This window comes from Pristis pectinata, chromosome 12 (assembly GCF_009764475.1).
Source record: "Pristis pectinata isolate sPriPec2 chromosome 12, sPriPec2.1.pri, whole genome shotgun sequence".
NCBI classification, from domain to species: domain Eukaryota; kingdom Metazoa; phylum Chordata; class Chondrichthyes; order Rhinopristiformes; family Pristidae; genus Pristis; species Pristis pectinata.
Genome location: NC_067416.1, coordinates 16,348,354 through 16,360,254, shown reverse-complemented (window position 1 = coordinate 16,360,254; position 11,901 = coordinate 16,348,354). Strand labels below are relative to the sequence as shown.

At 39.0% G+C, this 11,901-nt stretch overlaps 1 protein-coding gene across 1 annotated transcript in view; it reads left to right on the top strand.

Annotated features, from left to right (window-relative positions):
• The window catches only part of casp7 (caspase 7, apoptosis-related cysteine peptidase), a 40,372-nt gene continuing 28,471 nt past the window's right edge, over positions 1-11,901 (top strand). Inside the window, exons 1-2 of the mRNA XM_052027369.1 lie at positions 1-242; positions 6,841-6,955. Coding sequence (XP_051883329.1) covers positions 6,843-6,955 — 113 coding nt within the window. The 5' untranslated portion in view covers positions 1-242; positions 6,841-6,842. The remainder of the gene's footprint in view (positions 243-6,840; positions 6,956-11,901) is intronic.

Below are 11,901 nucleotides of genomic sequence, written 5' to 3'. Positions count from 1 at the left end.
ATTGGACCACGTTCTAAGTTTCCGCCGACGTTTTCTTAGAGAAGATTAAGTTGTGAAACCTGGGGCTTGTTGAGCTGTAGGCAGGGGCGGAACTGCAGTTTGTCAGTTTCAGTTCAGCCGCTTCCTCATCTCTCGACGTCCCATACAATTTGTATCAATTTCAGCGACAACAGCCAAACCAGGAACAAAGTTTTTGTGTCTGCCCTTGCACTCTGCGCTGCTCCTAAACGGTTTAGACGAAGGTACTGCGAAAACTTTACTATTTTTTCTCCTGTGTTTAGCCTGATTTCTTATTGTTGTGCTTGAGTTGCTCGGAAATTCTTAAAGCCACAAGACTACGGCCTTGTATTATCACTATGCTAGACTGAGCTGCGTCCTTTTGTTTTTGTCCACATTTCAGGATATTTGTGGCCGCTTTAATGGCCATGTATGGCAAAGTGAAAGTACTGGACTACTTTTTTAAAGGAAAACAATAAGTTTATTGCAACCCAGATTCTGTTAGCTGGACTTGTTCCCTCTCCCTTCGCGCCCAAACAAAAGTCATTGGAAAAACCCAGATTATAGCTTTTGGCCCTTATCATTTTCTACGTTCGGAATTGAGAGTATTACGAAATCCCATGCAGAACTTGTAACGCCCGGTTAAACAAATGGGTCTTGGACTCGAAACAGACTTATCATGGTTTCAAGATCACTGAAAAGTTTACTTACTAGAATGATGTCCGAATAAATAAAAGCTGCAACGCTAGTGGTGCCAGTGAAAAGAACATTTGGTAAAGGTACGCGTCCCACCAAAGCATGGAGGTGATTGGCTCATACCCCTGTCAATCACGCATATAGGCCCAGGTTTTTTGCGCCTTCCGCCATCACGTGACCATTTTACTGTGGAATGAATTGCAGATTTGCAAAGATATCTGCTTTAGAATCAGTACTCGGAGTCAATACTTATGGAGAGCGATCCTTTTTAAATTGTGGTTACTTTTGAAACAGATACTTAAGTAGAGGATACCGCTATGTAAACATTGAGGAAACGTGTACAAATAATGCAATGAATTAAAGTAATCATGTGATTTCTGCATGGCTAAGCTTAAAGATTTAGGATGTGCTTTAAGTTTCTAACACATTAGCTTTTTAAACAACTGGAAAGAATGAAAATCTTGAGCTTTACAGTGAAAGGGCTGACATGTTGATTTCAATTGCTTGTAAACATTTGGAGTTCTCCAACAATGGATTAAATTGGATTGAAATTTAATGTGAAAAGTGATGTCCCTCTTTTTAAAACCCCCATGGTTGCTAAATATTCCCTTTTTGGAAGCAGTTTCTGAGTTGCAGCATATACAGGCCATCGTCAGGCTAAGAACATCTGACCTATAGACCCTACGTATGAACAAGCTTCCACAGTGTTATTAAGTTCAAAAGGTACACACATACATTTGTTCCCATGAATGGCAGGACTAGTTTCCTCTCATTCTCCACTTTTAGTAAATATTTCTTATCAGTCTTAAGTGCTTTTGATGCCATTATTTGCAATACTATGGAGGTATGGTTACCATATCGAGTGACTTTTGTGTATTTTCAGAGTTGTGGATAAAACTTACTTATCAATGTCTGCGACCTGGGTCCTACCATAACAGTATATGAGTATGGTTGGGTGCAGCAGAGTATGTTAGTCCTACAACTAAGGATTGTTTTGAAGGCTCTTTTGTAGTAGTGGTTACTTTTTTGGCACAGCTGATATGTCATTGAACGAAAAACTAAACAATATTTTTAATGACATATCCTAGAAGCTCAGAAAAATGATTGTCCTTTCTGTGCTGACAGTGATATTGCATAAAATGAAATAACCATTTAGTATATATATCATTTTCATTTTATCCAGGATAGAGCCGGTATTTATTTCTGGAGACGATATGTTGACACAAATAATTAAAGAGAAAAGAGGCTTAAAGAGAAAATTTACTTTAAGTTGCCACAGAGTCACTGATGTGCTTTCTCTGGTGCAAACTCAACATACTGTTTATGACACATTTCCAAATGTGCTGGCTATTACTTTCACACTTCTATAAATTACTGGCATTGTGTGATTCCTAAAAAGATAAATTGTCTCTAAACTACACATGTATGTGTTGCATTTTAATAATTGGTTACATTGTGAAATTCAGAGCTTTATTGCAAATTTTGCATTTTCATGGGTTGGCTTTATTAGTTCTCCAAATGCAAATAGACATTACATAGAACATACAGCACAGTACAGGCCCTTTGGCCCACAATGTTGTGCCTATCTAACCCTTCCCTCCCACATAGCCCTCCATTTCTCTATCATTCATGTATCTATCTAAGAGTCTCTTAAATGTCCCTAATGTAGCTGCTCCCACAACCTCTGCCAGCGGTGCGTTCCATGCACCCACCACTCTCTGTGTAAAAAAAAAACCTACCCCTAACATCCCCCTCATCCCCTTGTATCTTCCTCCAATCACCTTAAAATTTTTGCCCCCTCGTGTTAGCCATTGTCGCCCTGGGAAAAAGTCTCTGACTATCCACTCAATCTATGCCTCTTATCATCTCGTACACCTCAATCAAGTCACCCCTTATCCTCCTTCGCTCCAAAGAGAAAAGCCCTAGCTCACTTAGCCTATCCTCAAAAGACATGTTCTCCAATCCAGGCAGCATCCTGGTAAATCTCCTCTGCACCCTCTCTAAAGCTTCCACATCCTTCCTATAATGAAGCGACCAAAACTGAACACAATACTCCAACTGTGGTCTAACCAGAGTTCTATAGCGCTGCAACATTACCTCACAGCTCTTAAACTCAATACCCCGACTAATGAAGGTCAACACACCATACGCCTTCTTAACAACCCTATCGACCTTCATGGCAACCTTGAGGGATCTATGGACGTGGACCCCAAGATCTCTCTGTTCCTCCACACTGCTAAGAGTCCTGCCATTAACCTTGTATTCTGCTTTCAAATTCGATCTCCCAAAGTGTATCACTTCACACTTATCCGGGTTGAACTCCATCTGCCACTTCTCGGCCCAGGTCTGCATTCTATCAATATCCTGCTCTAATCTACAGCAACTTTCAAACACCAGCAACCTTTGTATCATCAGCAAACTTACTAACCCACCCTTCCACATCCCCATCCAAGTCATTTATAAAAATCACAAAGAGCAGGGGTCCCAGAACAGATCCCTGCGGAACACCACTGGTCACTGACCTCCAGGCAGAATATGCTCCATCTACCACCACCCTCTGTCTTCTATGAGTGAGCCAATTCTGATTCCACACAGTCAAGTTTCCCTGGATCCCATATCTCCTGACCTTTTGAATGAGCCTTCCATTGCATCAGCTTTTCCAGAAATGGAGAGAAATGTGTACATTGAAGCTGTAAAAGTTAAACTTTGATTTGAATAGTGCCTAACTTGCATTGCATGGAATATTTTATGTGAAATCTATGAATTCCATGTATAAATCTATAAATTCATCTATATCTCTAAATTCACTGAAGACACAACTGTTGTTAGCAAAATCTCAGATGGCGATGAAGGAGCGTACAGGTGAGAGAGATCAGCTGTTGAGTGGTGTTGCAACAACAACCTCGCACTCCACATCAGCAAGACCAAGAAATTGATTGTGGACTTCAGGAAGGGGCAGTCGGGAGAACACACATCAGTCTTCATTAAGGGGTCAGTGGTGGAAAGGGTGAGCAGCTTCAAGTTCCTGGGCGTCAACATCTCAGGGGATCTATCTTGGGCCCAACACATTGATGCAATTACGAAGGAGGTACACCAGTGGCTCTACTTCATTAGGAATTTGAGGAGATTTGGTACGTCACCAAAGACTCTTTCAAATTTCTACAGATGAACGGTGGAGAGCATCCTGACTGGTTGCATCACCATCTGGTATGGAGGTTCCAAAGTGCAGGATTGCAAGAGGGTTGTAGACTCAGCCAGCTCCATCACGGGCACAATCCTCCCTGCCTTTGAGGTGGCACCTCAAGAAGGCAGCATCCATCATTAAGGACCCTCACCATCTGGTCATGCCCTCTTCACGTTACTACATCGGGGAGGAGGTACAAGAGCCTGAAGACCCACACTCAACATTTCAGGGACAGCTTCTTCCCCTCCGCCATCAGATTTCTGAACGGTCCATGAACCCATGACTTCTACCTCGTTATTCCTCTTTTGCACTTAATTTATTTATTTACTGGTAACATTGTAATTTTTATGTCTTGCACTGTACTGCTGCCGCAAAACAACAAATTTCATGTCATGTGTCAGTGATAATAAACCTGATTCTGAATGTCTGTTTATACATGTGTATTGTAGATAACCTTGTGTATTACCAAGTCAATTGTACATTAGCAAGCTTTAAATAACATCCATTTATGTCTATGAAGTTATATTTGGCATTATGAGATCTATGTATAAGAGTTGAGATCCATCTTGGTTCTGGAAATAGGCTCTAAGCATTTGCCTCTTTCTCTGTTAGCTTAGTGTGTTTATCTAATGAATCCGTGACCAAGGAATGAGGCACAGTAACATCCCAGGTTCATAAGATAAATGCAGATAAGGCTGGGGATTTACATTGGGGGACAAACATCTACAATTTCCTTGCTGTGACATCAGCTCTTTAATAGTTCTATTATTTTTGTCTCCAGCTTACCAAGAAATCCATATCATTAGTATGCAGGAAAACCCTATTGATTATTAAACTGCCCTTTTATTGCTTTGCTGTCCATCTTACTCTGTTCTCACAATTGTGTTTGCTAGATTTTCTCAAATCACTATTTCCATACTGTTTACCTTCCTATATGCTGTATTTTTATAAGATCACCTCATGTTTCCTCCACCTTTTCAAATAAGAACAACTCTTCTTCCAGTCTCTTCCTTGTATGTTCCCAACTTTAGAAATTAGTCTTGTTGCTCTTTTATGAATTGACTGCAGTATTTGAATGCCTTAGCCAGAAATGAACACTGTATGAGGTGTAGGCCAAGCAAAGCACTACATAGTCTAAATGAGTAGTAAGCACATTGTGGGTTTAATAATAAGGACATCACCTTTCACACTCGACAGAAGAGAAACCATTATTTCCTCTAGCTTCAATCTGCACTGTTTAACACATTGTTGGAGAATATGCAGTGCCAGATGAGCATCAAGTCTGTTGGGCCTCTTAGGTCTCATTCCACTCCATTCATAAAACTAATTTTGTGCCCTCTTTCCCCTAAAGCAGTAGTTGACAATTCTGTTATAAAATTCACCTTCTGTCCACTTGGATTATGAAATATTGCAACACAGGAGGGATCCATTTGACCAGTGTGTCTTTGTCAGCTCTTTGAATGCACTTTACAGTTTGCCCCATTTTCCTGTTCATTTCGCATTGGCCTAAAATTTCTTCCTCATCATTTATCGATTGGATTTCCTTTTGAAAGTTACTATTGAATCTGTTTCCACTACCTTCCTAAGCAGTGCTGTATAGTTCGTATCACTTTGTTGTGCTTTCTTTTAAATAAAAGCTTTCCTTGTGTTGCCTCTGGTTCTTCTGCAAATTATCTTAAAATTTGAGCCCTTGGGTTACCAAGTCTCATGCTCTTGAAATCAATTCTTGTTGGTCTCTCTCTCCAAATCATTGAACTCTTTCAAATCTCACCTGAAATTTCTTTGCTCTGAGTAAAACCACATAGCTGAAATACTTTGTCCCTGGCAGCTTTCTGGTAAATATGTATGTGTTCTGCAATTTGGCATTTGGGGCAGTGATTAAAATTAAAGATATCATTTTTCTAATGATATTCACGGCAGACTGTTCTAAAAAATGCAAGTTGCTTGCTGTGCAATGCTTTCTGAACAGTGACCAAAGAACTCAAGGGTGAATGCTCTGTGACCATTTAATACATTTCTCATTTATTTTTATTTAAATGCTTCAGGACATTCAGGTTGTCTGATAGTGTCAATTGCTGCATTAAACTTGTCTTTGTACTGGGCTAACTCCTAGTATGCATCTGATTATCTATTGAGTATATCCATCATTTAACTCAAACACCTCAGTTGTGAATCCCTCACAACTGAGGTGCAGTTAGCTATAAATCTTACAACTTCTCCATTACTTGAAAAACACACTTTTTAAACAGAAATGGCAAACTGCAAATGTTGAAAATCTGAAAGAAGAACAGAAAACATATTAAAAATAATCAGCAGGTCATGCTGCCTCTGTGAAGAACTAATGTTGTTATTGGTTAAGAGAGGGGCATATGGCTAGACTTTCTTTGATTGTTTGTATTGACTTGACTGTGACAATTAATATCTTTCTCAATATTTGAGTGCATTGCAACACCACCTTGGCACTGAATTGTTATATCAGTCTGGACTACATAATATGGTGTTCTTACCTGGATCAATCGATGCCATTAAAACATTATACAGGTAAAAGAGATGGAAAAATTGTCCCAGCTGTTTGCTACACATTGATACTTCCTTTAAACATGCTAGTGGATGTTTGTTCATTATAAATCAGACCAGGATTGGAGAAGGAAGAAGTGTTAACAATGTATGGAGGATTAAGACATTGGAAGAAAACATTTAGTCCAATCCTTCACCATATATAGTTTCTTGCTGTAGCTCAGTTAGTATTGCAGAGGTAAATCAGTATAATGCATTTAGCTGACATTAATATAACGTGTCATTTTGCTCTTTGGATGTGCATTTAAATCATTTGATATATTTAGAAATTTAGTTAAATATGTTTATAATTATCCAGTTTCACAGATTAAATATCATTTTCAATTATTATACTTCTAAACATTCTAATAAGTATTCAGATGTACTTAAACTTTGTCATGAACCAGATATGGAGGAAAAGAAAGACTCCCATTCTGTGCAAGTTACAGAACAGGACGACGATGCGCTTGGGGATTCTGTTGATGCAAAGCCAGACAGATCATCAAGATTCCAAATTTTCAGGTAAGCTGTAAACTTTCCTCATCTCTTGAAACAATGGGGAAAAAATAAGCAGTCAAAAACAGAAATAAAAGCAGAAATAGCTGCAAGTACTCCGACGATCAGGCAGCATTTGTCGTGAGGAAACAATGTTAATGTTTCAGTTCTTTGATCGTTTATCAGACCTGAACATCAACACTTGTTTCTCTCACCACAGATGCTGGCTGACCTGCTGAGTATTTTCAACATTTACTATTTTTATTATGGATTTGCTGCATCTGCAGCTTTTTGCTTTTTCACTTCAGTCAAAAATGATAATCAGTATTACCGTTGCCCCAGGCAAGGAGATGTACCGTATGGCTTTTGAACTTATGGAGCTTGTCAATTCTTAGTAACTATTAAAATATAATTCTTTGTGTGGATTATGTGCTAGCCAAGATGAAGAAACAAAATGACATGCAAAAAGGACAAAGAATACAGGAAATATGAAGTGAATTATTTAAACAAAAGCAGGTCAGATAAGGGAAATTTGGCACAACTTTAACATAGTAAAATGTCACTAATTGATTCAACAGACTGATGGGTTGTGTTAATTAATTTGTAGGGTATTATTAATACAGTTGGTGAACCAGAGATTCACTTAGGTGCAGCAACAATAAAATGATGGCATTAACATTGATTTAGAGCAAGGTGGGAGAGGTATCCAATCAGGCATGATCAGATGATTATCTCGGAGTATTTAGAGCAGAAGGTGAAAAGGATCCTGTCACCCAGCACTGACACAATGCTAGTAAAAATACCCATGAAGCAGAAAGCAACTGTGAGATTGCTGAACTGATATCAAAATAGTCTCATAAATACCCAATCTTTTTGCGAACTTTCTTGTATTCTAGTCATTTACTTACTTGTCTCACTGTGGACAGAGGTAGAAAGCATCTTAAGCATTACTTGGGGATACATCTGCCTATATGTGGGAGGCAAAACAACCAACTTAGTTTCCCTGTATTTTTATTATTTAAACCTTTTGAATGGTGCAGTATTGGGGGATGGCCCGGTCATATCTCTCTAACGTTAAGCAGACCAATGGGGTTCGGTAATGGAAATGTGTTGCCACCTTCTGCATTGCTTTGAATTGGATAGAATCCCGAAATTCAATAAAAAGAAAAATCTGAAACATGCCGATGTGGTTTCAAGATGTCGGATATGAGCTTTAAAGAGCACTGTGGTATCTAACGGTGACAGGGGAGTTACATTCGGAATTTCTACTCTTCTACTATCTCTTTGGTTTTCCTTTAGTCCCCATAAATTAGATGGCATTATCAGATGCTTGCTCAACTGTTGGGCAAGTAATGCGTGAGTGCCATAAAACCAGAGCGCTCGTTAAGCCCATTGACTTGGTGTCATCGAGTTGTTCATCGAAAACTAATACCAGATGAATTGGTTGTTCCTTCATCATAGCACTCTTCTGCTGGGAGCCTCTCTCACAGCTCCTCGATCTAAATCCTGGAACTCAATATCCAACAGCATTATGGCAGTACTTTAACTGGATGGTACCGTCACCTGCATACAATGTTTCGGGAAGCTGGCTCACTACCACCTCAAATGGATGGGTGGAGTATGCTGGTGTTTCCAACAATGCGCTCATCCCATAACAGAATTTTAAAATGCCCTATTGTCCTTCCATCACCCTTCGCCCTGTAGCTTCCTCTTGCTTCAAAGATTTATCCAGTTTTTCTCTTAAAAGATGTAATGACGTGAACCCGTTTTACGGTAAAGCCTTTTATGTTCCTTCAGTGTAAAATTTTGTAACTTTGCCTATATTGTGTCAAATGTTCAAAGCTAGAATTAAACAACAATATTACTGTGATTAGTTTTCACTGACCGTGTCAGGAGTCATTTTATGGTACAGATAATTTGACTTCCTATGTAGTTGCCAATCCTAATTGCTACAATATCGAAAGATGGATTAATATTACTTCCTTACTTTCTGAAATGCTTCATTTGTTAGCAAATGTAAGCAGTGAATATTGCTTCTTTTATAATGTAAATATAGAAAGAAACATTTGTAAACTCAATAATGTCAGAAACTGTGTATCCTACCTACCTGATAAAATTCACGTGATTTTATATTTAAGGCTTTCTTCACCCAATTTACTATCGAGAAAATAGTCTCAATCAGCATTGTGATTGTCAGCAAAGGTGTAAGAGGCCTGGATGACCTCAGCAGGTTGTTAAGTCACAGGGAGCCCTCTGAATAGTCCTATAGAAAAGTCCAGCGTGACCTGCTGCTGACTCGGGGGATTTGTACATGTTGAGTGGCCTCACTTGCACCATTATTCAGTGTCACACAGTGTAATGGTGGAGCATGACAGTTTTCTCGTCTGTTGCCGTTTCAAATAGCCGGAAAAAGATTTGCAGATGCAGAGTGGAGTACCAATTAATGTGGAATCTAGGTATGTGATCTCAGACTTTTCATATGCTCTGATTGATATTACAATTCCTGAAATGATACCGTGCAGTCAAATGTACAATGTTATAAGCTACAACACACATCACTTCCTCTAAACAAAAGTAAATTGGACTGATGCCAGCTCATGGCGAGGCCTCTCTCAGGAGGCTCTCCCCTCCATTTGTCTTCCTTGCTTTTTCCAAATGACGTGAGCCTGATCAGATGCTTTGCACACATGCGTTGCCAAAATTTATGAAAGATATCATCCCGACAGAGAGTTGCTGAATTAACATGACCATCGACCTACCACTTCAGAACAATGTATCTGAGTTGTTCTCCTTAAAAAAAACTGCTAATCTGTTTTCTCAAACTGACGATGTTTTATCATTAGTAAGTTTTATGTTCTTGTTGATATCAGAAGTCCAAGAAGTAAAATAGTTTATTCAATTACCATTTATAATTGCAATGTTCTTTAATTAGAAATCGTTACCATTCTATGGATAGCCTATTTATTGCCTGTTCAAGTCTATACACAATTGCCATAAAGTGTCATTAAAATAACTTGAATTGCTTTGCTTTAAACAAGTTTTAGAAGATGCAACTACAGCTGTAATGTTCAAAATTTTAGTGTGACTTAGTTTTATTGTTATAGTTTTTTTATAGTTTCATACTATTCATAGACTGGATACCAGTTACAAAAACCTGGTATAATCTCCACTTTTAAGGGTGTGTTACATCTTCCACCATTTAAGCTTGTCTACCAAGATCCAGGAATCTTTACAGATGAAGTACCACTTTCCTGCAGTGGTGGGCAGTGCAGTACAATACAATAGGATTACCAACCAACGCCCTCTTAAAGGAAAATACCTCAAAAGATTGAAAGGCCTAGCTTTGAAGGCATGCGTAATATAAGTAATATAGAGAAGCAGCAGGGTTTGTACTTTGAACACAAAGTTGAAGAAGGAGGGGAAGATTTCATCCCCCACACATTTTGTGAAGAAACTAAATTCACTAATTGCTGTGACATTGCAGAGACTTCCTGCTGAGTAGTCAAGGATAAGTAAAGACTCTCTTAATTATAAACTTCACCATCACGCAGACTTGAGGGGATTGGATTGTTATCACTGAAATTAGTGTGTTTTACACACGAATGAACTATGGCAGTGAAATCTGGAACGTCTATCAGGGCCAAAAGAGGCATATCATTGGGCTGAAATACTCTAGCTAAGACCTGTGGTTCACCATTCAGGCACTCCCTCACAAGTAGATAAGTTGTTTATGGAGCTGAGTGATGGATACTGGTACGTCTGTCGTTCTGTGCTGTCTCTGAACTCCACTGGTGAAGCCCTGACCTGGAATTTCCCAGCAATACACTGGATTAGAAGATCACCCTGATCACTTAAACAGGCATTCTCTGTCTGTAGAACAAGGAAATTATGTGCTTCTTTTTAAGTTATTTTACTCTTTAGTTCATTGTAAATATTCTGATGAGATTTTAACTAACTTTAAGTATCACTTTTGCATTATTTACAATTATTATAATATTTGTGAATATTCAAAAACTTTGAAGCATTCCAGCTTTGATGGGAAACTATTCACAATAGTGCCTCCGATTGAAGCTTTCTTTGGGCAAAGCCACTTCTGGAGTCGAGCTCTGCCTCACCAGATCCCTCCCAGATGTGGAAGGTCAGCTCAGTCAGCCCCCCCGCCACATCTTTCCCTGATAAATGTGGACATGCAGCAGTTCCAGGTGAGGTGCTGGATCCAGCAGAACCAGGCCATTAAAATGAACAAAGCCGTAAATACCTTTACCGTGCATTAAGTAGTCATAGACTCCACATGTGACTTATTACTATTACCATTCATCCATCACCACTAAGCTCCCAGTTGACTCAGAATATGTTTAGTTTTGTTTTCAAATTTCTCCCTAATGTTACCTCTATGATCTCCTCAAGCCCTACAATCCTCCAAGACCTGTACTACCCTGGTCATCACTGAACTTAATTGCTCCACTGTTGGCAGCTAATCATTCAGCTGCTAAGGCCCTAAGCATAGAATCCCTTCCTCAAGCCTCACTTGCTCTTTCCTTCTCTCAAAATGCGCCTTAAGACCTATCTCTTTAACCAGGCTCTTTGTCCTACCAATGCCTTGTGTGCTATGTGTCAGGTTTTGCTTGATGATGCTTCTGTGAGTCAACTTTGATGTTTTGCTGCATTAAAGTAACTATGTAAATTGTTGCAACTCTTCGATAGCTGCGTTATAAAATTGGCTTCTCCTTTCTTAATTGAAGAGTGACCTAACTATTTTAACAGTAGCATCTTATTTAGTACAGTAGAGAGAAAACTGCCAACTATATCTTGGATTTACTGAGTTTTGCAGGGTGCTAATTAGAAGTTTCTTCACAGTACTTGGCTGAGGTATCATTACAAGTCCACAATGAATTTGAATTGATCTAATTTAGAGAGAAAGTAATGTGCTCCATATAAATTGATGCCCTCTTCATATAAAAGCAATAATTAAG